This window comes from Polypterus senegalus, chromosome 10, assembly GCF_016835505.1.
Source record: "Polypterus senegalus isolate Bchr_013 chromosome 10, ASM1683550v1, whole genome shotgun sequence".
Lineage (NCBI taxonomy): Eukaryota > Metazoa > Chordata > Cladistia > Polypteriformes > Polypteridae > Polypterus > Polypterus senegalus.
Genome location: NC_053163.1, coordinates 6,815,933 through 6,843,232, shown reverse-complemented (window position 1 = coordinate 6,843,232; position 27,300 = coordinate 6,815,933). Strand labels below are relative to the sequence as shown.

Below are 27,300 nucleotides of genomic sequence, written 5' to 3'. Positions count from 1 at the left end.
AAGGAGAAAGCCACTGCTCTCCAAAAAAGCTTGTCTGCAGTTTGCTAAAGATCACATGGACAAACCAGAAGGCTATTGGAAGAATGTTTTGTGGACGGATGAGAACAAAATAGAACTTTTTGGTTTACATGAAAAGCGTTATGTTTGGAGAAAGGCAAACACTGTATTCCAGCATAAGAACCTTATCCCATCTGTGAGACATGGTGGTGGTTGTATCACGGTTTGGGCCTGTTTTGCTGCATCTGGGCCAGGATGGCTTGCCTTCATTGATGGAACAATGAATTCTGAATTATATCAGAGAATTCTAAAGGAAAATGTCAGGACATCTAACCATGAACTGAATCTCAAGAGAAGGTGGGTCATGCAGCAGGACAACGACCCTAAGAACACACGTCGTTCTACCAAAGAATGGTTAAAGAAGAATAATGTTAATGTTTTGGAATGGCCAAGTCAAAGTCCTGACCTTAATCAAATCAAAATGTTGTGGAAGGACCTGAAGTGAGCAGTTCATGTGAGGAAACCCACCAACATCCCAGAGTTGAAGCTGCTCTGTACGGAGGAATTGGCGAAAATTCCTCCAAGCCGATCTGCAGGAATGAGCAAAAGTTACCGGAAACGTTTAGTAAGGGGGGTCACACCAGATACTGAAAGCAAAGGTTCACATACTTTTGCCACTCACTAATATGTAATATTCGATCATTTTCCTCAATAAATAAATGATCAAGTATAATATTTTTGTCTCATTTGTTTAACTGGTTTCTCTTTATCTACTTTTAGGACTTGAGTGAAAATCTGATGATGTTTTAGGTCATATTTATGCAGAAATATAGAAAATTCTAAAGGGTTCACAAACTTTCAAGCAGAACTGTAGGTGTATTATTTTGTCCATCAGAGTTGTCGTTCATTGATTTACAGCTCTTTGTTCTGACTTGACTCGATTTTACTCCATTTTAGGTGGCCTCTGGAAATGGAAAGATTTCAGTTTAAGTCTGATTTGCACCTTTAATATCAGATGAAGTCCAGGCAGATCCTAGTACAAACTGGAGTTCAGTCACTTAATTTGCAATGTAAATGCGAGAAGACATGGCTGGATGTCTGCTGTATCTGCTGCCTTAACAGGCCTGGTGTGTCACTAAAGCCTAACAGAATGGGCAATGCCCCCTTTATCCTACACAGTGGCTTTCTTGATTTTTCTCTTCCCTCTTTCATAATCCCAGGGTTTTGGCCAAGCTGTTTCATCTGCAGCCCTCCAATCCCCGAGATGGCATCCTACTGGACTTGTATGTATACAACGTGCTGTTCTGCCGGGACCACCACTTTAACAAAGAGCAGACGTCAGCTTTTTTCTCCATTGTTAAGCTTGTGCACGAAGCTTGCATGGGTAAGTGGGGTTAAGTCTCACTTGAGGGCAAATAGTTTTATCTAACTACGGTATCTAACTATCTAATCCTGCCAACTACACTAAAATATCTATCCATCCGTCCTTCATAATTCTGCAGAATACCATATTTATCATCCATCAATCCCTTTTCTAAGACCACTTAGTCTAATACAGAAATATGGAAATCAGAGATGATGCCAACAGTACAAGGAGGGGCGCCCATGTATTTTGCCCTGACTGGGGACAATTTATAGTTCCTAATTAACTTGACGTGGGCTCCACAGTTGCCTTACAGATCCAATATCCTGATTTTAATCCCATGGCTGGTTGACCAATGACTTGCTGACAGCGAGCTGCCTGCCGTTCATGACACACACAACACTTGCTGTCTTAGAAAGGCAAACCAGCGGTTATCTGTTTTACAGTTTGTGTAATCCAACTCATTTTTCTCCATTTATAGTTGGACTTTAATGATTTTTGTGATTTCAACAGCACCCTTTAGTGTAACCCTTCATTTTGCTCCGTCATTTTTCCCTTTTGTTGAGACTCCATTGTTATTTATAGCACCATGGGGGACGGGGGAGCACCATCATCACTTTGGTTTTGACTGCCCCATCTACCAACCTGTCAACACAAAACAGAAAGTGGCCACCCAGTCCTGCCGACTCTGCTGCCGTTGTTTGGGGCTGTTGGAGCGATGGCTTTTTGTGTTTCATGTAGTCAAGGCGCGCGCCTCCTGTGTGTTTCAGAAACACCCCTCGGGAACGTGTCACAGTGTTTTGAGCTCCTCCGAGAACTGGTCCTCTGTCACTCCGTGCGGGTAAGTAAGCTGGTATTCTAAGAAAGATGCACTAAGATGGGGATGTACTGGGACAACTGGTTTGGAAAACTCCCGGTAGTTAAAAGGTGCTGTCATTTCCATCTTACCAGCGCCCCCCTTTCAGCGTGGACTTGTTTGATATGCACCAAGTGAGGCTGGTATCTGAATACGTGGTCAACACTTACTTCCGTCACTTCAAACTCTACAAATACGCCTTCACTGCTCAGGTGAGTCCACCTACAGTACGTTGCGTGGTCAGGTTCTGCCAACTTAAGACAAATTCTGCCTACTGTGCTATTCTTTCCTTAACACGGACCTTTGCAGTCTGAAAAGGGGCCTCCAAGCTTTCTTGGCAGTTGTGCCATGGGATGGAGTCATTTAGCTTGAGGGCTCGGTTTCTGATTCTGCCATGTTGTTTGGTGTTCATCAGACCGCCTCACCTGAGAGAGATGGGACAGAGGATTGGCACCTGCTGTCTGCCATGATTTTTTTCTCTTACAGGTGCGTCTGGACCTGACATTGACCTACACTGGACTGCAAGAGGAGCCATTGCCAAGGGATGGTAAGTTACAACTGGTCAGCCATACTGCACCGCCGTACTGCACCACCACTGTAGGTAGGAGATGCCACAGAGCCCTTTACAAAAATCAAGGCGTTCTAATAAGAAGACTCAAATGTCTGTTCTGCTAGACAGTACCACGGAGCTGCCAACTGAAGAGACGGGAAAAGCTGAGGACCACCAAGGGGAGGTGACCCCATCAGAGACTGAAAAGCAGCAAGGTACACAGAAGTTGTAATGATGTCTGCTTTATACACACACTGACACTGTGAATAGATCGATAAAAGGAGTTGTAAATGGCATTGCAGGTGCGGATGCCACCGGACAAGCAGCAGCTTCAACTCCCCTACAAAGTTCTGCCACAGATGAACATCCAGGTACTTGAAAGGCACTTGCTTTTCATGGTGTTCATTTTCTCACCTCACCTTAACACGTACAATTTACTTATCTTCCCCTATAGCCACATCACCCAAAGCGGAGCTCCAACAATTCATCCAATCACAGCTTGATGTCGAGGTGGCAAAGTTACGACAAAACATGGAAGAGAAGCTCAAGCTAAATGCCGAGATGCTGAATTCCAAGCTGGCTCAGTTGGAGGACAATGGGAAGCAGAAGGAGAAAAACCAGAAAGCAGCACGCAAGAAATAGAAGCAAGTGCGCCCAGCTGCAAGCAATGCAGGGAGGACCTTTTTCACAAAACTGATCCTTACTTCCCCGACTAAACCATCTTCTTTCTTCTTGCCTTGAGGGTTCTTACTGTTTGGGTCAACTGACACTTTGCCTTTTTGACCAGAAGATCTAAAAATAACAGCACCTGACCACCTTGTATATATCAATGTGACAGGCTCTGCATTCGGCTGTACTTCTGGAAAAGGACCCCCCCCCAATCATCACCACCTGGTTATGTCGTCGTCCTCTGTGGGTTCATAACAAGAGTAACCTAGTTAGTTAGCCATGAAATCTGCTCAATACTGTTGGGTTTTATTGGCTGGACCTGAGTAGGTCCCAGGATTTTATTGCAGATATGACTGGAATGGATTCATTTCATGCACTGTTTGTGACCAAAATAAAAAATACACAAAGTTACATTCACGCTTAGAAGTTCATGACTTGTTCTTGGCACTGATGGCTGCCACATGAATGCACATAACAGAACACAAGTTCATTTTAAATGAGGAGCAGCCCTTCCATGGTTTATCTGGCATGCAAAAACTTCAAACTAAGCTTCAGGAGGAGCGGATTGTTAAAATTTATTAATATATTAGAAAATATACAATAGCGGGTGACAGATGGTTACCTGCATACGCCATCACTTGCAGTCAATAAGAGAAATGCACATTCTGCACATTCAGTGAAATGAGAACCTGCACTACTGCTGGTCCTCTGAGTTACAGTACTGTGAAGAGTTGTGCCCCCCATGGATCTGACATAACGGTCCCAGAAAGTCACAAATTGTAAACCTGCTTGAAACATCTACGCCCTATATACCCCAAAACCCGCCTCCCATCCCACCAATGTCCAGGGGGCTAAAGCAGCCACTACCCATGGTCGATGGCACTAGATGTCCCTCCTCTTCCTCTAAGCCAATGGCTAGTTGTGCAACCTTTGGGCTATTTTCAAACAGGGCTGCTCGGTTTTGCTGCTCTCCTTTCTTTACCCAATGCCCATAGATACGGAAGGCGCAAGCGTCAATCAGCTTGCGGACCCCCTTAATTGCATAAGGGTCCCGCATAAGTACTTCCTTGGTAAGAGGTTTGGCCCGTCGGTAGTTGAGGTAAATTCGGATAGAAGCCAGAACTGTCAGGATCATCACCTGAGGAGACAAATGAGAATAAACCGCCAGGACATTCAGTGGCAAAGATCAGTTGGTGTTAAGAGTGGGCAATTCTACTGCAACCTGGACTTACCCTAAACTTGCGGTATGGGCTAAAGTGACGGACCTCCTCTAGTTCATAACGCTGAAAGAAAGGATGACCCAGGGCCTGCTCAGCAGTGAGACGCTGTATAGGATCCACCACTAGGAGGCGACTGATCTGTACAGGGAGTGCGCACAGTGGGTCAAAGGACAATCAGTTCCTCTACTTAAATCACCAGAACTGGACCTAACTCAGCACTAGTGCCACAACTTACCAAATCCTTCACGGTGTCTGAACGGTCATCCCACTCTGGAGAGCTAAACTGATAACGGCCCTCCATGATCATTCGTAGCATTAGCATTTGTTTACGGTGCCAGAATGGGGGGGATCCCGCCAAAAGAGTAAACATGATAACGCCACAGGCCCAGCTACGGAGAGGCAAACAGGAGGTCAGTGTGTGCGTTCCTTGACAGAGCAGAGGGGTACAAATGATGGGTACTCACAGGTCCACCTCTTCACTGTAGCCAGAATGAGTCTCATCCATGGAACACTTCAGGATCTCAGGGGCCAGATATCCAGGGGTTCCACACAGCTCTAAAAGTAACAAGTCAGATAGTCAGTCAATCATGGAGGTGTTTCGAAGGTTCCCTAAATCCACCGGCCCCACTAGGCATGCAAACTCACCTCGGAGGCGCTGGCCTGGTTGCAGCTGACAAGAAAAGCCAAAGTCCGAGAGCTTGACATTGCCATCGTTATCCAGGAGGATGTTCTCGGGTTTGAGATCTCGGTGCACAATGCGCTGTGAGTGGAGGTACAGAACGGCCTGGAGAAGAGCCTGCATGACATTCCTGAGGGTCAAAGGAAAAAAAAGGGACAGTAAAGTGCGTCATTAGAATAAACGGGTGGCTCTCAAACTTGGACTTGTGGAAACCTTTCTCTGCAGGTTTGTATTTTTCCATCAACTTCATTAAAAAACTAAATTAAAAATTACTTTCTAGTTCTACTTTGACTCAGTCCAGAAAGTACTTGTGTGTTTAAGACATGGAAATTAATCAGATTAGCTAATCTTGCTTATGATTTTATTCAATTTCAGTTTTTCTGTTTAGGCCACGACTTGTCAAGATCGATATGACACCTGTGCTTGCACATTCATCACTAAAAATGTTAGATTTACTCCGAAAGACTCCACTAATTAAACCAGTCAAGCAATGAGCAGGGAAGACAGAGTGGGAACCTCATCCAGGTCTAGTCTTTGAATTCCCAATAGGCCTTGATAAAGTAGATCCAGCAGACATCTTTCAACTTAACGGTAAATCCTGTACTCGAGGACACCAGTGGACATTAGGGAGAAGTGTGTTTAGGACTAAATCAGGGAGCACTGCTCCAAGCAAAGAATTGTGGGAATCTGGAACAAGCTACCAAGACAAGGAGTTGAAGAAGAGCTCTTGACAACCTTTAAGGAGGAACTGGATGAGACTTTGTGACAGCTGAGCTGTTCGCTAAACAAACAGGCTTGATGGATCGAACGATTCTCCTGACATTTGTTAAGATTCCTTATGTTCTGTGTAAGACGAATGAGGGGCTCACCTTGTCTCCTTCTCACTTAGCGTCACCTTCTCTGTCAGGTAGTCAAACAGTTCTCCCCTTCGCATCCTGGGCACCAAGAGAAAAAAAAAACCATCATGAGAAAATCACAGCAGCAGTAGGCAACACCCAAGTCTACCAGCTCATAAAACACTGCAGCTTTGCATCGACTTACAGGTCAAAGACGAGGAATATGAAGGTGGACGACTCATAGCAGTCGATAAGTGTGACTGGGGAAAGAGAGGGAGAGAGAGAGGCCAAGTCAATCAGTCAGTAAAATGTCAGACTTTCATGATCAGAGACACATGGACAAGGAGTAACCACAGGAGTCAACAGTACAGATGAGAAACTAAGAGCAGAGGAAGACCAAGTGAGGACACCACCTCGTCACAAAAAAAAAAAAAAAACGGGATGACAAGAAAAAATAAACAGTTTAGTACACAGCGGAGAGGGAAAGAAAGAGTTAAAGGAAGAGTGGAGCAGTGACAGAAGAGTCCATCAGAAAATGAAGGAGGGGTCACTGGTGGCTTCACTCACTGATGGACGGATGCCCCGACACCTTCCTGAGGACGTCAATCTCCTTCATGGTGGACTCCCTGACTTCCTGAAGCTGCTGGGCTGTCATCCTCTCGGGAGTGATCTCGATGATCTTTGCAGCGTACTCGCGGCCATTCTGCTTGTTCACGCAGCGCCGCACCACGCTGCTCACTCCCCTGCAGTATTGGACATTGTCAGTGAAAAAGACGCACTAGAGAACGACACAGACGCCACACCACGCCACATCACAGCACATTGGGTTGTCACCCTTCTGTGCGTCATATGAAGGCTCTCACCTGCCAATCACCTCCTTCGGCTCGTACTTCTGGTAGAACTCTTTGGCGCCAGCCCAGTCTGGCAGCTCGTCCAGCTGAAGGTCACGGGTCATCTTGGCGGTCACGTTGATGGAAACCTGGAAAAGGAATTCCCCAGGTAAGTCACGGAAGAGTAGAAAGATGTGACAAAAACACGATTGCCATACGTGTTAACAGCAGAATGAACAACACACTGGGGTGACCCCCCAATGCTGAAATAAACCTGACGAGAAGAGCAGGTAGAAGTTGATTAAAACCTCTACAGACCCAAACAAACATCAAAGAACCACTGGAGAACAGGCAGACCACCGCTTGATGTTCTATTATTGTGTTCAGCATTCAACAAATGGCATCCTGAAGCCTCAAGTGGCCACCATTCACCACCTGGAAGACTTTCAAGTCAGACAATAATTATGGCCCCCAAGACCACCCTGCGACACAAACAGCAGGGCCCAAGGAACTGCTCACGTCCTCGCATAGAGAGGCCGGCCACAAACCCGGGAGCTCTGAGCAGGTAAGCCACAGCTCAATGGCCATTCGAGTTGCCTTTAATGTAGTGACAGACCCTCCCTCTGCCTCACAACACCCATCCCACCAAGGAGCAACTCCACGTCACAGCCCCATTTGTCTCTGCTCGCAGTGCTGCCCTCATCCTTCTCAGGTACTTGGCTTCTTTAGCTTAGAGCCTCCATTGTGGAGCTCCATGTAGGTGGAGCCGACTCCAATGGGCACCCACAGAGTCCAGCTGCAGACCCCCTGAACTGCACCCAGTTACACTGGTCAAGATTAGGGTTGTGGGGGGGTCACCTAACTTGAATCACGCACAGCAGAGTTTGGCTGTGGACATTCACAGCTCCGGTCCTTTCAGGAGGTTATTGGTGTGCATTATACGACAGGGACGTTACGGGATGTGCCCAGTTACACTGTGGTTAAGATCATGGATGTGAGATGGTTGCCTGACTCAAATAATGACAACTGTCGAATACACCAAGCGACATAAACGTGCAATCGAACTGGCTGTTCAGTGGTGCTCCTACATCACAGAGCTGCCTTTCAGAAATAATGACGACTGTCCATGAAGCCTACTTTAGCGACTTGGACCTCCATGGTGGAGACTCTGCTGTGCAGAAATACCAGAACCCCGGGATCTGCACGAGTAGTTGGTATTTCACAGATATTAGGGAAGGCAAATGAACGATAAGAGGCTGATGAGGCAAAGCCAATATTTTAAACATTGTGAAAACCATTACAGCCATCGAAAGCTCCGCCCCTTCCGGACCCCTGGGTTTGTCTCACCTGCCCAGGTGTCCTCTCTCCGGTGGTCTGCCAAGGTGTGGTTGGGGATGTTCGAGTTCCTTCTTTCTTCTGCTACCGGTCACTTATCTACTGGCGCCGCATCTCCCGATGTATCTTTTTTCACCCTGAACGATGGAGCCCTGGCGCGCGACGACACGCAGATCGAAGGCGACGACTTCCTCAGGCTTGGGCTGTCACGGATCTTCTTTTCCGATTTATTCTGCCCCGCAGCTTAGGCGCTCTGCGCTCCGTTCATCTCCAGGACTTCTCCATTCGATCGGAGCTTAATATGCATCTCCGATGACGGCCTAAAACAAAAATCAACAAAAACAGCGATCAACTTTGGGGCGACATCTGGAAACCCGGCCATGTCACACTTTACAGAAACCTCCAAGCCGGCCGAAGGTATCTTCCGGCACTGCAGCTCACCTCGCACAGCCGCCCTTCACGAAGACAAACTAAGACGAAGGCGGCTGGATGGGGGATCGCCCTGAGGCCAAGTGTTCCGCCTTATCCTCGATCGTAAAATGTCAGCGCCACAGGCGTACAGATGAAATGGGAGGAATCGACCGCACGCCGATACGCGACTACGACACAGTCATGTCTGCTGTGTGCCGGCCTTTATCGTCCAGTGTTATTCAGCGCTCATTTTCCGGGCTCCTTTCAAAATCAAAGTGCAGCTTTCTATCGCAGGGGTGCCCTTCGGCACGTCTGTTTGTTGTTCTTTGGCGCTATCTATAAAGTTGAGTGAAATTGTTTTTGCCGTGACAAGGCGGATCAAGCGCTGACTCCACCAATTACAGGAAAGCATTAGGGGGCACGCCTCAAAGGGAGCATCCAATTGCAGGGGAGGATTGTAACAGGTAGACGAAGATCTTGTGAATGAACGAGATAGGCAGCGGGTTTGGCCAATAGAAACAATAAACATAGTCCGGCTGTGAAAGCTGTAGCCAAACGCGTTAAAGAATTACAATCGAGGGGCGGGGGCAGCCTGGGCTGAGCCAATTTAGAGGAAGAGACGGTCGCTAAAAAGATAGCGTTTGAACACCAGCGGCGAGAGAGAGAGAGAGAGAGAGAGAGAGAGAGAGAGAGAGAGAGAGAGAGAGAGTGTGTGAGTGTGAGTGTGAGTGTCCGTCCGTCCGTCCCTCCCTCCCTCGCTGTCTAACTGCTAAACGCGATTCGACACCTAAAGCCCATGTCACATTACGCGACCTTTCTAACGATTTTTCCGTCATAGCCTTCATGTACATAATGTCAGCGAGGGCGACGAGCACCTAAAATGGAGTTTCATATCCGGTGAGTCGCCACTCCGACGATTGCACTCGATCCACCAAAGAGAGACCACCACTGATGCCGTGCTATGTCTGTCACCCCCCACGTCCCCTTTTGGTGGTCGTTCAGACGTATAAAAGTGTTAAAGCGAGTGACGACTCTAAAGGGATGGATACACACTGGACTAATGAGACCTACCTGATGACGGAGACCAAGAACCTGATTTAATTTTGTCTTTAGTGGTCGAGGTGGGCGCTGTGTGCATGAGACCTGACGAGCAATGGGTGCGCATCTGAAAAGTACAATTCATATAATGCAGTGACAGGGAATATGTAACACCGGGGTGTCGAGCCTCGCAAACAGAAGAGGAGCTCATCTATCCGTGTGATGTTTAAGGTACCAGGACAGAATGATGTGGTGGCGGACACTGTGGCTGAGCTTCGTCAAACAGCATGGAGGCTGAGGACCCCACAAACAGAGGTGAAGCTCTTATCTCTGACATCTCGTATTTTACAATCAATAATATGAAAGGGCCGAGATTGCTGCTGACTCCACTGCAGCTGTTAACAATTTGAACACTGTCGACTCCATCAGGAAGTTGGCTATTGGCTGCTACAGAAAGGGGCGAGCACAACTGCGCTGAAGATTGGTGTGCAGTCCAATAGTCTCTTAGCTGCGGACCTCCAGAGCTCCACTCCACTGAGGATGTCTTGTCGCTTTATATTATACATCACTGGTTACACTAAAGTTAAGATTAAGTCTTTTTGTGACTCAAGTAAACCAAGTGACAAAATCCTGCAATCCAATTGGTGGAGCTGTGGAAGGCCATAGCTGGACTGCATCACATTCAAATCAGTAAATATGATGTGGGCCACAATGTTCAGTCGTGTGTATTGACGAGGTGGAGCGACAAAATCAACTGTGATGTGCAAATCTGACAAACAACACGTTGGCTAATGTGATATCAGCTTAACAGGCGAAATGTTAATAAGCCCCGGCCCAATGAAACTTATATAAAAGAACGAGAGAGCGTCTTCATGTTAACTTTCAGCCCTTGGATTTCTCTTCATCGTATCTTCCATTCCAAGCTCACTGTACTGCACCTCCATTTTTATTTGTTACCAACACAGAATCATCTCAACTGTGACGTTTAGTGTGACTAAGATTTTTAAACAGAAACCTACAAATGGTTGCAGTGTAGTTCTCTACTAGAATGTATGCCACCTCTGTTACCAGCTCTTATTAACACTGGTAACATTAGAAGGTGAGGGGTGTGGTCAGAAGAGGTCAGTTTAGATACGGCCTCCTTGACCTTCGCACTTGTCCCACTCCACTCCAAGTGAGTCTGATGATGTGTAGCAGGAAACAAGGAGCAGCCGACTGATCGTCTTTAATTGGGCACCCGAGTAGAGCACACAGTCCACTTACCCGACCTTCCGTTTCCTGGCGTTGCCGATCCAAGTATTTAGGGTCACAGGCTATGCTGGAGGGATTGTGTTTCACAGGTGGCTTGGAAATGCCAGGAAGAGCCAGAATCAGTAGCTGGGGACAAGGAAGTCCAGGTTGACCTGCTTTCACAGTGGTCTCCAACAGGAAGGGCTATTAAGGAAATGAGATTTGACCTCCACCAGGTTCATATTGGACTGGACACCATGACTAATTGCAGCCCAATTGACTTTACAAAGGAGGAAAGCCTACTGAAATATAAATAAACATTGCATTCACAACTCGGACTCTTCCCTTTTTCATATTTTGTTATGTGCTAAAATCGTTTAAATTGATTTTTCCAATATCAACCAACGCTCAATAACTCCAGCATGGCAACACGAAACTAGGACTTGAGAAACTGTCGTAAAATGATTAAAAACACTAGAACATCCCATCGACACGAGTGTTCAGACACTTTGCTGTGACAATGGAAGCTTGACTCCTTCACATCCCATTCTTTGGGCCAGCGTTGAGATGTTGCTACAACTTGTCTGAAGTCCAACTGTGGTGAATTCAAGTGACTGGACATCACTGGCTAAAGTCCACACCTGTCTAGAGAAAGTTCCACAGGTGAGCAGAAACCAAGCCATGAAGTCAAATAAATTGCCTGAAGAGCTCAGAGACAGGATTGTGGTGAAGCACAGATATGGAGAAGGCTACAAAAACAGAACGTCAGCAGCATTGAAGGTGTCCAGGGGCACAGTGTTCTCCAGAATTCTTAAACAACAACTAAGACTCTTCTTAACACCAACTGTCCATCCAAACTGAGCAATCAGGGGAGAACAGCCTTTGGTATGAGTGGTGACCAAGGACTCAGTGGGCATTCTGGCTGAGCTCCAGCAAACCCTTGGGGAGAAAGGAGAAATTTCCAGAAGGACAGCCATGACTGCAACACTCCACTGATCTATGCTTTATGACACAGCGGCCAGACAGAATCCTCTCCACATTATTAGAAAATAAACAGAGCGAGGCCCACTTGCAATAAAGGTACCTGAAGGATTGGCGTCGTCTGAGAGAAACAAGACTCTCTGGTCTGATGAAGCCAAGATTGAACCGTTTGGCCTCCATTTTAAGAGTCACACCTGGAGAAACTCACAAACTGCTCCTCACCTGCACCGTCCTATGGTGGCAGCCATGTTAGGGACTGGGAGACAAGGCAGGGCTGAGGGGAAAACAATATGGAGTCAAGTCCAGAGAGATCCTCAACAAAAACCTGCTCAGAGCACTCTGGACCGCAGACTAGGCCGACGATTCCCCTTTCACCAGGACAAAGAAAAGGCAACACAGGAGTGAGTTGGGCCAGGTCTTGGTTCCTCCTCGAGTGGCCCAGCCAGAGCCTGAAGGTGGACCCAATCGGACATCTCTGGGGTGACCTGACAATTGTTGTGCAACTCTGACAGCAGAGCTTGAAAGGCAGAAAATCTCTCAATGCAGCTGGCATGGTCGCCACAGGGCCTTTAATGAAGTACGGAGTAAAGGGTTGGAATACTTGTGTCAGTGAGATATTTTGGTATATTTTTTAAATAAATGTGCAAAATTTCTAAAGCCCTGTTGTCGCCTTGTCATTCTGGGCTCTTGAATGAATTTAAATGATTTTAGCACAATATTGCAAAAGAACAAAACAAGGAAAAAGTGTCTGGAGTACGCTCTAAAGGCACTATATAAATATGGGCTGGCAGGAAAAAGCAGAAGCGTTACTCCAGGTCTACTGGCTTCCTTAGCAAATTGGGGGGCAAGCTTTATTATGTGTACCGGGTACATTGGGGTTTTACAGGGTTTGTGTTCTCCTTTAGCAGGCGATGGCAGATGGTGTGTTCTGGCAGACTTCTGACTCCATCATTACTATGGCGACGCTCCCACCACTCCAAACAGCTACATGTGAATGTGAGGGCCCACTTCAATCAAACCGTGTGTGGAAGATACCCCATCACCACCCCCTGTCCATTTGTGTTTTTATGTTTGCGGTCTTTCCTTGCCATCTCCCGACTATGCCAATAGGATTTTTTTTGGATGCACTGGTGGCACCAGAGAGATTCTGTGTGAAAAGTAAAGATATGGTAACAGAGTGCCACCTTGCTCCTGCCTTTAACCTGATGATGCTTGGCACTACATGACCCTATATAACAGATGGACAGAGACCGAGGGACACCAACAGCCAGTGAGGTGCCTGCGCCACACAGATATGGACACGAGACAACAGACATGACACTCAAGACGGGCTGCACCACCTCTTCCGTGAACATCACTGGGCAGATGGGGAATGTAAAGTTTGTGTGTCTTCTGTCACTTTAGTCACACTGGTGTGTACCTGGGAGGGGGTTTGGTGTTTGTCATTTATTTATTGACCTTCTGTAAAAAGCAAATATCCCCCTGGGACAAGTAAAGTTTTATCAGTCTAATATCTCTCAATCAAATTTCAAGGCCTTCGTCCTCAGAGATCAGGAAACGGCAGCCAAAGGTTTCTGGGCCAGTGACATCAGCAAATTCTCCAGAAGCCCACCAAGTGTTTTTTAATGCACTTTGAGAACGCAGTTATTCACAGAAACCAAGATTCAGAAATGTTACAGCTGCCCTTATTCCACTTAACAGATGTCGATTTGTTACGTGGCCACTAGCTGTATTACCCATCGAAGCCATCTCAAAGATCAACACTGACCTCAGCATTAACATCCGCAGTGCACCACCCAGAGCTGTCATATCTCTTGCATGCCATTTAGTATGGGGGACCATAACTGGAATAAAAAAAAATGTTGTGTGCCATCTGTAAGAATTAAGACATAGCAAGCAGAGGGTCACACAGACACTTAAGGTGGGCAAGTTCTGCTACCAGTTTCGGATGGGCAGAAATCGAAGTATTCAATGTAGGCCTCAGTTTCAATGCTTGCAGTGCACCATGCAATAAACAGGTCTCTGTCAGATGTCATTTGGTATGGGATTCATAAAAGCACTGCTGATGACTGTGATGGGTCACCTCTGGGAATGACAATAGGATATGTCTGTTCAGTTACTATGTTTCTATTAAGGTGAATGTAAACCTTTAACCAGGTTGCAGTTAAGGATTGCGTATTTATATTTTCACTGCACTCAGTTAGCCTCAGACACACAGCCAGTGGCCACGGGTAACAAAAAAACAGCATGTCAAATGTTTGGGTGGTCACTTCCTTGCTCCTGGTTGGAATGGTGGTGCGCTGAACTCTACAGCAGTCTCGGGAGGCTCGCATTAAGATTCACGACGGCCGATTATCTTGTTCAGCGCATTCTCGGTGACGGCGTTTTGGCAGCGGAGAACTCCATTGCTGGACTTGCACATGTAAACGGGTTTTTACGAAAGTGGATTTCAGCCTTAAACCAGGCCAACGCACTCCTTGGGAGGCTCGTCCAGACGGAGATCTGCACTCCACCCATCAATCCATTTAGGGGACGACATTAGGTAGGAAAACTGGAGGACACAGCAGGCCAAATCGGCAGAAGAAACAGGACCAAAAAATAAAAGAACTGAAAACAATAAAAACCTCAGGATCGGTAAAAACGGGCAGTGCTTGGGGATTTCAGTGTCGGCATATGAACCAAAAACAATTTAAAAAAGCCACCCACAAAAAAAATTTAAAGTTTATTTTTATTTTTTGGGGATTTCCTTTTCAGCAAGAAACATTACAGCAAATGTTTGTGTAACTCAAACATGCTCTGCTAATTACATAGCGACTGCGCACCACTCCCCATCCACCCCCACCCCCAACACAAAAAAAGGCCAAAACTGTACGGTGTTGCCTTTCTGTGCCTCCTATACAAAATACTCTTTGCATAGATTCTGTTCAAAGTACATATAATACAACAGGAGCTGTACATGAATACCAATACGGGATTTTCCTTTGTGATAATAATTACACAATTAAAACAGCTAAGAGTCAAAACAACTCTCCCTTCGTCATCACCTGGTAAAATTCTGAGTCGAATGAGCGGGCCAGGGGTTATTCTGGGGGTGAAGGGGCACCCCACAGCACAGCTGCAAAGTACAAAAAAAAAAAAAAGAAAAATCATCAGATGCTTCCAACGCTTCCCAAAACCGTTAACCCAACCACCCCCTTACAAAACTAGCGTCAGCACCACAATGGTGACTGAAACAAGGACACCGGACACAGAGCCCCCATTTGCAGGATGTTTTTTTCTTGTCTTTGATTCTGACAGCGCCGCCCCTCCTTGTTGGTTCTGATTTGCGCACAAACGCCAGTGTAGAGTTGTGTTGCAGATTCAGGTCAGTAACTGTAGTGAGAGCACTCGTCAAATTGTTTCTGAATTTTCTTCAAGTACGTTTTAAAATGGAGAGAGAGAGAGAGAGACTGACAGACAGACACTTTCTGCTTCTTTTTGTGAAGCGCATCGCCCAAGTGAGCAGCTGGTTATGGGGTACAATCATGGAGGGTCTGCCATAAAGGACTCAGACTCAACAAGTGGAAGTCTAACGGGCACACAAGGAGATCCAGACACCGGCCAACCGAGGCCTGCATCACTTTACTCGCATATTTCATTATGGCTGCATTTACTCATCTTGTGCAGTTTAGTTGGTCCTTCGTTTCCTTTTACTGTCCAAAATGCCACTAAAGGCCCCCCCATCCGTGCAGTTCTGAATCCCACATTAAAATTTAAAATCAAAAAGCAGCCGGGAACCTGCTCAAGGCCTGGAGAGCCTAGGGTGGTCTTACCTACCTACATCTAGTGGCCCCCTCTCTCACACTCGCACACACACACACACACATATATATATATGCTCTCCTCTCTCCGATGAGCTTTTAAAGTGCTTGCCATTCAGGTGCTCATTAAGAAAGTGAAAAAGATAAAACAGAAGTGAAGAGAGATGGCAAGAAGGTACAGGGTCCGAGGGCAGCCCAGAAGACATCACTCACGGCAACTCCTCAAATGAAACCCTGCCAAGAAGCTGGCCTGCAACTTTAGACCCCGCGCATGAGGCAGATTTGTTTGAGAAAGTTCCAGAGATCTCTGAATTTGGGGCTGGAGGAATTTTACCAAAAAAAAAAAAAAAATACAAAAGCAATCTGCAATATTGGCCTAAGCGTTGGCAGGCTGCTGCCCACAGCAACTCCTGGCTAACCATTTAGGCGCCCCGCCCCACCTACACAGCTTCTCCATGTGCTCTTCTGCCGCACTTCCATAATGAACCGTCTACACGCTGCTCGTGGATGATATGCCCGGCTGCAGACCACACCTCGCTGCCCACCACATTGAGCACACAAGGGCACAGTCCAAAATAAATGCTAACATTGCTTTAAGTGGAAATTCCCATGCATGACACTGTATTAATGAGTCTCATGCGACACAATTTTATACTTCTGTTTCCATAAAGGTTTACATCTATAATCATATACTATACATCCATAATTACACAAGTACATTATTATACACAGATATGCACACACACAGATACATATCTCGTCATCTTTTGGGTGGGGGGGAAAGGTGCAGACAACCCAGCAAGTTAGAGGAGCACTGGGCCGCTTCCATCTTCTATTGTTTAACTGCAATAAAATTTTGAAAAGTTACAAAAGAGGGGACCAAAAACAAAAAAAATAACCATTTCAAGCTCAGGAATGTAATCGGGCTTGAGAGTTAGGGTCTGAAATTTGGAAATTCTCTACCCCCTCCCCGTTGAACACTGTATGGGAAGGAAAAGAGTTTTCACATTCAAAACCCACAACTGTCACTCAGCTTTTACACAGAGCTGGACAAAGCCAAAAAAAAAAATTGAAAATTTCATATTAGCAGGCAAACATAAAACAAAAGGAAAACGCAAACTCGCTTTTAGATTTAACCAGAGATAGCCTTTAAGAAAATGGCCACCATGTGCACACTGGATGGCTCAGCGAGTCAAGAATACAGAGGATGCCAAGACGTATGCCCAGAATGCTGGCACCACCCAACGGGAAAGAATGGGGATGCAAATCTCAGAGGTACAGAAACACACAAAGAATAAAACTCCAAATAAATGGCGGGGGACAAAGCCATGCCACGTGAGCTTCAGGAGACACACAATTCATTCGCACACACATGCGCTCCTCTCAGAATCTCCCAATATGGGATACACGCCTAACTCCAAGAAGTTGGGGCGCTGAAGCGGCAAGTCAATCTACAACAGGGACACCATCCAAAGCAAGTGGCACCCCCTCCCTCCCCAAATAGAAGCCCACCCCAGTCTGTTTAAGCCTACCCTGTCCTCATACTAATTGGTCTAATTGTCCTATAAATTAAACATATATACACACAGGAAAGAAATAAAATCAAAAGGAATGTACATGTCCAAGAAACCTTCTCGAATGACACCAAGGTGTGCTTTGCCTAATGCCCCGCTGCCTACTGGATGTTGGTTTGGAACCACTAGATCATTCACATGTCACACATTCCCAAAAATTTTTTGACAGAGCTTTAAAGCCCGGCACCAGGGTATGGGAGGTCGAGTAATCGAATGAAACTGAACATGGCACGGCTTAGAGTCAATTAGAAGTGGACCTCAAGGTTAAAAGAAGAGTACAGATCTGGTTTAGGTAGTCAGTCCTTAGTGTAGTTCAGGCCCAATGTCACTGACGCTGTAAAGGGAGATGGGAATAGATGACAAAGCTAAGGAAATCCTGGATTTACGGACACCACTGCCCCACCACGAGCCACTGCATCGTTGTGTGGCCTCATGCCAGCTGTGAACTCACAACCTAAGGCTCTGCATGGGGCCCACAAAAAATTCCTCCTGGAAATACAGGCTCACTAGCACTCCAGATAGGAAGCTTAAAAAAAGGGGGCATAAGGTTAACAAAGCACAATCAGATTCCATCGGGGTGTCCCCCCTCCCCACTTTTCTTGATCATGTTTTGTTTTTCCGTTTTCTGTTGGTAACTGAGGAGCCAAAGGCCTGACTGTCCCTCCGCAACATAAGTGTGGGAGACGGAGCCACAGAGGAGCGGGTATTGTTAGCTGGCGTTGTGGCGTGAGCTGCGGCTGCAGCTGCAACACTCCGAAGCATCCGGTCTGGAGTCCCCTCCAAGCCATGGCCACCCACTTTAAAACCCTGGGAACTGTTCAAGTTTAATTTGGACCTTTTTTGCCTCTGCCACCCACCAGAAGAGGACTCCTTATCTGAGCGGTCTTCCTGTTGCTCCAACCGTGGGCGCCGCTTTTTGGTCCGCTGGGGGTGGCTGATAACACTGCCTTTGCTATTTGTGCCATCCTCGCTAGAAGACACAGAGTCCTCGGAGTCATCCTCGCCATCTTTGTCCGAACGCTGGATGCATTTTGACATCTGGCTCTTGCTGCTGTTGATGCTGCTGCTACGGCTTCGGCTTGCAGCAGACTGTGTGTTTGTGGTAGGAGTTCTGGGTTTGTGTTTTCTGCTTTCTAGAGGCGGCAGTAGACTGCCAGGCTTTTGCCTGGTCGATCTTGGCACCTCATAAACATGTTTGACCCTCACGGCTTCTCCCGAATGTCGGACAGGCACTCTCATTTCCGACGCACTACTGTCCACTGAAGAAGTATCTTCTGCCCTGCCGCGGCCTCTCATCGCCATTAGTTTGGCTGCAGCATTCAAGGCAGAGGATCGCCTCACAAGGTCAAGTTTTGGGGAGCTGTAAGAGGCGAAATGAGAAGAATGAGCTCCTTTGCGCCGACCAGAAGGGAAGTTTTCTTCTTCTTCTTCTGCAACCCTTAACCGCCCCCTGACCCTAACATTCTTGGAGCGTTCACTGTCAGAAGACGCAGCAGCAGTAGTCTGGGAACTTTGTGTCATGACAAGGGAGGCCTCACTTCCCGACTCCCCAGTGGTGGTATTAGCCAGGACCTGTGGGCCAACTAAAGCAGATTTTCCACTTGTTGGGCCGGATGGCAGCAGTCTCGGTTTAGCAGCTCTTGTCACTCGCTTTTTGCCCGAATGTCTTTCAGAGCTTTCACTACTTGCCTCCGACTCTGCTTCTTGGCTTTGGGAAGTTTCAAACCCTGATGATCGAGTGACTCTTGGAGCTGCAGGGGTACTTGAAGGACTCTTATCACTCTTTTGGTGCTGCCCCACATGCCTTCTCTTCTTTCTTGGTCTCCCTTTTTTACGAGGCGCCGGCACTACATTCCTCTCCTCACCTGATGAAGTTGACGGTGAACGTGACCTCACTTCTGATCCCTGGGTGGATCTTATGACCTTTTTTGGAGTACGACCCCTTCTTTTCACTTCCCGCTGCCTGTCCTTCTTGGCTGCTGGCTTTATGGGCTCCAGCTTCTCAGCATCCGAGCTATGCTCCAGAGAGCTGCTGTGAAGAAAGTTGGATGCTCTAGTGGACCGGCGCATCAAAAGCAGGGAAGAGTGGTGCTTCTTTTTCCTGCCTGGAGAGGCCGTGACAGCAGAGTCACTTTTGGTTTGCAGTTGCTCAGCCATTTCCAGGTTTTTAATTGCCTCCTGTGTGTTCCTGTTCATCTTCAGCCCTTTGCCATCCTCTTTAACCCTGTTTTTAGAAGGCTCTCTAACTTTCTCTCCAGTTTTGTTGCCCTTTTCCACTTGCTCTTGTACGGATTGCCTTTCTTCTGGAATAATTTTTTTCCGCCCTCTTTTCTTCGGTGGAGAAGGTTTCTCTGTCTCCTCAACAATACCACATTTTATTTTTTTAGGTCTCCCAGGGCTCCTCACCTTGTTTTGCATTGGATTTAGTTTTTCAGGAAGTGTCCGGACATCACATTTAGGGGCTTCGACTGGAGTGCACTCCAGCTTTGGAGAAGAAAAGGTCACTTGGATGGGACTATTCTGTACATGTGCACTTGGAGAAAACTCTTCCTCAACCTTTGGTCTATGTTTGGGAGGTCTCCCTCTCTTTCGCTTTGGAACTGGAGATACACATTCAACATCTGAAATAACTGTCCGAGGAACTGTGTTCGTGGGCAAACGTATCGGGCTGGAAGGAATCGGAGGTTTGGGGCTCAGAGTCATACTGCTAAAACTTGATACAGCTGGGGTGACAGCCTCCACCTGCTGCTTGGAGGTGTTCTGGCTGACAAAGGTGATGGGACAAACCACTGTGGGAGGCGTTTTTGGGGGTCTTCCCCTTTTCCGCTTTGGAGGCACATCTGGGGTATTTCCTACAAGCATGTCAGGAGCCTGTCCAAGAATGCTGAAAGAGGTTGGTGAATGTTGCACCTGTTGAGGTAACAAATCTTTTTTATGCATTTCTGACTCTTTTGAAAGCAATTCCATTTCTGGGCTTGACATCAGCTTCTTCTTTCTCTCACTCAGTCGCTCATCTTTGCTGTCTTTCTTCTTCCTGCCCAGCTTCTGGCCCAACTGAGCTGCCATTCTGGACTCAGTCTCCAACCTGCGCCTGACTGGAAGATTTCTAAGTACTGGCATATCTTTAACATCCCGACTAGGACTGCTGAAGTTACCGGTCGACTCTGAATCTGATTGGCTGTTATTGGTGGAGCTGACAAGAGGATGGTAACTAGCAGCGAACTTTTCAGGGGTCGATTCTGACGGTGGAGATGTGGGAGAAGCCACAGGTGAAGAAACCTCATCGCGGTTTGCACGTTTTTTATAAGCGCCACGCTTCTTACGCTTGAGTTCCTTCTCTTCCACAATGGTAATCAGTCTTCCAGGGAGTTTCCTCAACACCTTGGCAGCAGGTGAATCCTCTTTACAACTGTTGTAGATTTGTCCATCTGCAGAAATTCTTCTGCGGGGGGACTTTACAGGTGTCGAGTCTTTGCCTGAACCAGGGGATAAAGTCTTTTCTGTGCCTCCACTACTGTCAGGACGATTCTTAGGAGATTCAAATGCCGAAGAAATGGAACTGTCACCTACTTCCAGAGGTGCTGCAGAATTAGGAAAATCTTCAACACAAAGTGAGGAATGAGTGTTAGAGACAGGGTTCTCCTGTTGCGAGCTGTCAAAATGTTTGGGAAAGACAGTTTCTTTTGCCAATTCCTTGATATATTCATTTTCAGCTAATGTTTCCCCTTGGACTGCCTGTTCTGAAAAGACATTCTGCACAAATGCTTGTGGAACAGAGGTTTCAAGTCCATTCTTTTCAGAAGCAGACACGTTTCTTATTGGAAGGTCACTTTGTTCTGGAAGCTCCTTCTTCCACTGTAGGTCAAACATACAGATTTGCTCATGCTTTTGACTGTCAGATGTGTGCACTTTGTTAGGATGTAACAGATACTCTAAACTATCTACTTTGCTTTTCTGTGAAGAGTCTTCAGATGCAAATGGTGACACGTGTAGTGCAGAGTGATCAGTGTTAATTGAGAGTTTCTCTTTGGTATCACTGGTCGAGTTCACAGAGTTACAAGAAGGAGATGCTGTGGCGTCATTCACAGTTACTAGTGACTCGGAGACGGCAATAAAGCGGTCTTGTGTTTGGGGAATATCCGATTTGTCCTTTACACAAGGCACATCTTTAACCTTGGGTGGTATCTCGATTAGAGCCTCTTCAGCTTTTCTATCTACAGCTGGTGCCTCGGGTGCGGATCTCTCCAAACTCTGTAGTGCAAGAGGGTTACCGGCTACATATGCAGTCACTGGATTAGTTTTTACAGATACAGTTGCTTCATACTCTTGTTGAGCGGCTGTTTCAACTGCATTCTGCGTAGCAGGCTGTGCCAACATCTCCTCGTTGACTGTCTGCTGTATGGCATCTTGCTGCACTACAGGAGATTTTTTAATTGGCTCTTCTCTGGGCAGTAGGATCTGGCTTTGGCTATGCTCAGGAACTGACAGTTCAGGATTTTCAGTACCTTGCTTTTTCATATCCAGCTGGAGTGTGGACTTTGGTGCACTAATAACTTGACTGACATTCTGGGAGAGCCCTTCAGCTGGATAAGCAGCAGTCTCTTCAATAATTAGTGTCTGTGGTTTAATGTCAGGATGTATGTGACTCTCTTTTTCAGTGATCAATTTCTCCTTATCAGAATTCTGCTCCACAAACTTGCCAAGATGTTGCACAGGCACTTGTTCAACAGATGAAGGGGGTATTTCCCGAACATCTGCCGAGATTTCCATATTGTAAGCTTGACTTCCTTCATTCGGAGACTCTGTGACAAGATTAAGGCCTTGGCTCTTCACATTTAAATCAGTCAATGGTTTCTGCCCACCATTTGGTGTCAGTCCAGTATCTGTTAGCCTTCTCCCCTTTGCCTGTTGCAACAGGATTTCCTGCTCAGTTAAGTCCTGAGATAATGTGGGACTTGATGAGACTTGATCAGCTTGGTTAATTACAGGAGACTCAGCTGATCTCTGCAACCTCACTTCCTTTCCTCTAATGTGTTCCCCCTCATCATCAACAGTCTTCTCCTGAACCAAAGGCTCAAGCTTCTCCTCCATGTTTGGTGCTTCTCTGGCAGGCACACGAGGGGTCCTCAAGCGCTCACTTACGCGTGTACTCAAACCTCTATCTTTTAGCTTCCTAGGCCTACGGTTGGTAGTCTCCTCAGATGGCCTCAGTTCTTCATCATCGGGAGGCAGTCTGAACACTTCTTCCTTTGCTTGATTCAGATCTTTGCGTGCTGCTTCCACCTGCTCCTGTTAATGGGGATAAAACAGTATCTTTAAAAAAAAAAACAACCAATAATGACATGGCTATGTACAACACTTCAATAATTTAAAAAGCATTGCTCAACCACTTTTGATGAAATCTGCCCTTATTGGACACTTTTTCAAATGAATTAATTAATGCCCGACACTTGGCAAGCATGTGTACTTCACCAGAAAAGGATGCCAGCCACACAACCACCGTTTGAGGCAGTGGTAGTGGGAAGAAATGTGCCACTGGGGTGAAGGGAGGAAGCAAGAACGACTCCCATGGCAGTGTGCACAAGTCACAAGACTCCATGCATCTGCTACACCTTCCCCATACTCACCAGGAACTCAAACCATAGCCATAACCACAAACGACTCAAATACTCCTTGCTATATACCTGATGCCTGAAGCCACTCTCTCTCCCTCCTCACTGTCCCTCAGCTTCTAATTGTGCACCTGAACTGGAGCTAAAAGGGGGGAAAGCAAGCTGCTCCCTGTCTGCCTTGCCTAGTCACTTCCATAACCCTTGACGAAACTGCTCACACTGCAGAGAGATACATGAGATATTAACACGTTACGAAAATATAAAAAAAAAACACTACACAGCACTCCGAATGAAGGCTGCAGAAGAAGGCCCCACTTACCTCAGCTTGCTTCAACTCCTCCTTGCAGATGTCTTCAAGTGAAGCCTCAAGGTAATTCATGGCGTATCTCTCAATGGGAGTCAACTGTAAGTAAAGTAAGTAGATGAATCCCACTGAGTAGCCATTTGCAATTTCAATTAAACTTTATTCACCTTTTCTTACTTTATTATCCAGATAATTGCCTACAGTTTGATAATCTGTAGCACACCCAACAGGTATACACAGAGCTACTCTTAAACTGTGAAAATAAATTAAACACTCCTACTAAACACCACCTGTTTACTGTTATCGGACTGAAAAGTACCCATTATTTTGTTACGTCTATTTTACCTAGCCATTCTTTTTGGCTTTTTCTTTCCTGCAACAAAAATACCTAGCACTTAAAATTATGCCTCAAATGGTGACAAACATTCTACTATATTATATATTCTTATTCTCCAGCTCCTCCATGTATTATTATTATCTCATAGTCTTAAACAGGCTTTCCTTGTGAGGATTGTGGTGGCAGAAATCCAAACAGGTCAGCCCAGACTTCCCTGTCTCCGGCTACAGATTTCATCTTCTTCTGAGCAAATCCCGAGTGTTCCCAGACCAGCCATGATAGAGAATCCCTCCCGTGTGTCCTGGGCCTGAAGCAGGATCTCTGCCCAATGGAATGTACAAGGAGCAGCCCCAGGGGAAGCCGCTCAGGGGGCATCCATATAACATGCCCAAATAACCTCAACTGGCTCCTCTTGATCCAGAGGAGCAGCAGGGATCTGTATTGACCATTAACCAAGAGTTGTTTCTTTAGACTCTGCTCCTACTTCACTACCACAAACAGAAATGGCGGCACAACCTGAACAGCAGCTGCCACCACTCCAACCCATTTGTTGATCTTGTTCTCTTTGAACATCACTCGTGAACAAAAAAATTTAAAGACATTTCGAGCTTCAACTTATTCCTAACAATATGCACTTCTTAGCTTTTAGACAGTTGCCACAAAGTAAAGCTTGTCCCATTTCCTCCATACATTGAGTGATACACACACACTAGGGGGCTTTTGTCCCCTGCTCGCTTCGCTCATCCCCCCGCTAGAAGCCGCTTCTCGGAAATCCCTCTTAAAATGGTGATACAGTGGGAAACAAACACATTTTTTAACTCCTCTTTGCTTGAGCAGCTGCTGCTGCCCTCATACATGATCTGCAATTCACTCGCCTACCCTTTCCCACTCCCCAAACTGCCAGTAGTAGGCGCCATTGTGAAGAGGGGAGGCTGAGCGCACCCCCAAGGAGACTTGGCTGCTCCTCCGAAACCCCTCTCAAACAGTGATACATTGGGAAACAAGTAACAGGTGCTTACTCTTATATTTTGAGACTTTCGAATTTTTCTGCTTCCATTATCCATGGGACTTGCGTCTGAGGGTTGTAAGTATGACATGAAAGTGTCTCTCTTCAAAAGGTCAAGTCCCCAGGAAAAAGTCTTGTCGTAAGTTTTTTTTTTTTAAATATCGTATGTGCCGTCTGTCTGGTAAACTGATGCATGTGCATCATAAAAGACAAGCTCTGTTCATACAGCTACATATCTATTGATACCTACCACTGGATATACACCATTTAAACTGCAGTGATTTACATAAATACGTCACAATCTGAACAATAAGTTACAAAAGTGGCTATGGTCCAACATGGGTGTTTACTGTACTGCTTTTCAGTACCAGCTCAACTTTATGGCTACGCTTGCTTTCAAGGTTTGTTGGTAATATCCACACATAGCGTGGACACATTCAGAAGATGCAGCAACAAAATTAGCGTAGGTTAAGTGGAGAAGTTATTATAATAGCCCTAGAGCATTACTTAATGTATAAAAGCAAAGCGATCTGTTGCCTTAACATGAAGTAGCAAGCATTTTGTTCAAAGATACCATTCTATACGGTTTAACACTAGAATTACCAGAGCCTACGAAAAAACTCGTAATTCCGTCCCACCTTAAATCGCTTCTTAAAATCGTTCACAGCTCCACCAGCGTCTTTTGTCATCTAAATGTGCTGATAAAAATCAGACTGCAAGCAGCCGGCTATTCCATCCCCCCACCGACTTAGAACGTGCACAAACTTCTCCCAGCTCATGCCTTGATTGATTATCTGGGAGTGAAGTGGAGTTTTAGAGTGGAAATAATAGATTATTATTTGGAACACACGCATTTCACGTGTGTTCCGTTTCTACAGTAATCCGTGTAAACACATTTTAAAACAGAAACGTTTTTCATATTGTAGTAGTAAATGACAAAATGTAAGCATAAACTATATAATGTATGAAGCCTGAAGTCCAAATATCAAACACTTCCACAAAAGGTACAAATATAATAGAACAAGTATGCTTTTATTCAAAAATATAACTGCAGAAAAAAGCCACCTTAGCATGCCACATTGACACATACTTACTACAGCTACAACGGTAGTATAATGGTATCAGCCGCTGACTAGTATCCAAAAGGTCATGAGTTTGATCCCACATGGCTCAGTTTTGAGAAGTAAACTGCTCTTATTCTTACTATTTTAGAATAAAAACATGCATTTGATTTCAGTGTGTAACAGCCAGTCATTTATGATACTTCTAAAGGTTAGTTTTTTTTTTTTTTTTCACTTTTCATTCTCTTAGTCGTGTTCAGGATTCTTCCCTACCCCCCATCTGAGAATGCTGTTTTCACATAAAGATGCGCTGTAGCTCTGCAGCGTACTTGTGACTGCATTCTCGCACCAATGCTTGCGAACTGAAGTGCCTGCGTGCACTTTTCGTGGCATTACACGTCTATTTTTTTGAGCATGCCCGTGTCGCTTTTTTCTGCAGTTATATTTTTGAATAAAAGCATACTTGTTCTATTATATTTGTACCTTTTGTGGAAGTGTTTGATATTTGGACTTCAGGCTTCATACATTATATAGTTTATGCTTACATTTTGTCATTTACTACTACAATATGAAAAACGTTTCTGTTTTAAAAATGTGTTTACACGGATTACTGTAGAAACGGAACACACGTGAAATGCGTGTGTTCCAAATAATAATCTATTATTTCCACTCTAAAACTCCACTTCACTCCCAGATAATCAATCAAGGCATGAGCTGGGAGAAGTTTGTGCACGTTCTAAGTCGGTGGGGGGATGGAATAGCCGGCTGCTTGCAGCCTGATTTTTATCAGCACATTTAGATGACAAAAGACGCTGGTGGAGAGCTGTGAACGATTTTAAGAAGCGATTTAAGGTGGGACGGAATTACGAGTTTTTTCGTAGGCTCTGGTAATTCTAGTGTTAAACTGAAAACTTCACGGCAGCACCTTACCTAATGGCTGTTAAAAATAAACCACAGTAGCAATGACAGAATGATTAGTGCCATTTGAGTTTCAATTCCTGAGGTTGTTCATCACACTCATTTTAAAGTTAAAACTTTACTGTTACAATAGATTGCCAATTCTTATTCTCTGTACACGATGTTGGAAAATGTCAGTTTCAAGTGTTAAACAGCATTAGTATGAACGATGTTTAAAAACAAAAAAAAGCAGTTGATGCCTTACTACAAATGAATCAACTACAGGCCCCACACACATGTTCAACAATCGCTTCATTAGTATTACAACCACCTGTGCTCTTTGACCTTTTAAATGGATTCATCCTCCAACAGCTGCTACTCATTAAATACTCATAGATACTCATTAAAGAACCGAGTCGATGGGTCCTCTTGAAATTTGGTTTGCAACAACTGCTGTATGGAAAAGCTTGATTTAGTTTCACAATCAGAGAGAGAACACAAAATGATTTCTCCACAGGCAACGCGATTTTATATGAGCTGCCAGTCCTGGACGTAAACTGCAGTATTATCTGTTCTGTTCATATGAATGCAATCTTGTAAAACAGTTAAGAGTGAATATTGCTGGCTGGGATTGGCTCCTGCAGACCCCCGTGACCCTGTGCTGTGTTAGGATATAGCAGGTTGGATAATGACTGACTGACTGAATATTCGCTT

General features: G+C 45.6%; 3 protein-coding genes across 9 annotated transcripts in view; 1 reads left to right on the top strand and 2 right to left on the bottom strand.

The window, feature by feature from the left end:
* Positions 1–3,852, top strand: part of ccdc189 (coiled-coil domain containing 189) — a 76,847-nt gene extending 72,995 nt beyond the window's left edge. For all 3 annotated transcript variants that reach the window (XM_039765058.1, XM_039765059.1, XM_039765060.1), the window contains 7 exons: positions 1,218–1,381; positions 2,131–2,201; positions 2,312–2,428; positions 2,703–2,763; positions 2,892–2,981; positions 3,069–3,137; positions 3,221–3,852. In XM_039765058.1, coding sequence (XP_039620992.1) covers positions 1,218–1,381; positions 2,131–2,201; positions 2,312–2,428; positions 2,703–2,763; positions 2,892–2,981; positions 3,069–3,137; positions 3,221–3,408 — 760 coding nt within the window. In that variant the 3' untranslated portion in view covers positions 3,409–3,852. The remainder of the gene's footprint in view (positions 1–1,217; positions 1,382–2,130; positions 2,202–2,311; positions 2,429–2,702; positions 2,764–2,891; positions 2,982–3,068; positions 3,138–3,220) is intronic.
* A 139-nt stretch (positions 3,853–3,991) lies between these two features.
* On the bottom strand, positions 3,992–9,158 carry phkg2 (phosphorylase kinase, gamma 2 (testis)). The gene is made up of 11 exons (XM_039765057.1): positions 8,777–9,158; positions 8,348–8,655; positions 7,034–7,149; positions 6,738–6,913; positions 6,376–6,430; positions 6,204–6,269; positions 5,301–5,464; positions 5,120–5,210; positions 4,891–5,044; positions 4,668–4,793; positions 3,992–4,573 (listed from the first exon to the last, which is right to left on the bottom strand). Exons 3-11 carry the CDS (start codon positions 7,123–7,125, stop codon positions 4,241–4,243), a joined length of 1,257 nt encoding a protein of 418 aa, XP_039620991.1. The 5' UTR covers positions 7,126–7,149; positions 8,348–8,655; positions 8,777–9,158; the 3' UTR covers positions 3,992–4,240.
* Positions 9,159–14,836: 5,678 nt separating this feature from the next.
* The window catches only part of LOC120536632 (Snf2-related CREBBP activator protein), a 50,208-nt gene continuing 37,744 nt past the window's right edge, over positions 14,837–27,300 (bottom strand). For 4 of the 5 annotated variants that reach the window (XM_039765050.1, XM_039765049.1, XM_039765047.1 and 1 more), the window contains 2 exons: positions 23,301–23,384; positions 16,131–22,658 (listed from right to left, as the gene is read on the bottom strand). In XM_039765050.1, coding sequence (XP_039620984.1) covers positions 17,973–22,658; positions 23,301–23,384 — 4,770 coding nt within the window. In that variant the 3' untranslated portion in view covers positions 16,131–17,972. Of the gene's footprint in view, positions 15,111–16,130; positions 22,659–23,300; positions 23,385–27,300 lie in introns of those variants that run through there. The other variant, XM_039765048.1, reaches the window with a different exon arrangement.

Excerpts from the sequence above, each read along its gene's own strand:
- phkg2 (XM_039765057.1), bottom strand. The coding sequence starts at position 7,125 with ATGACCCGTGACCTTCAGCTGGACGAGCTGCCAGACTGGGCTGGCGCC. Across the intron at positions 5,211-5,300 it reads ACCAGGCCAGCGCCTCCGAG|AGCTGTGTGGAACCCCTGGA; the intron begins GTGAGTTTGCAT and ends TGTTACTTTTAG. Across the intron at positions 5,045-5,119 it reads TACAGTGAAGAGGTGGACCT|CTGGGCCTGTGGCGTTATCA; the intron begins GTGAGTACCCAT and ends GCCTCTCCGTAG.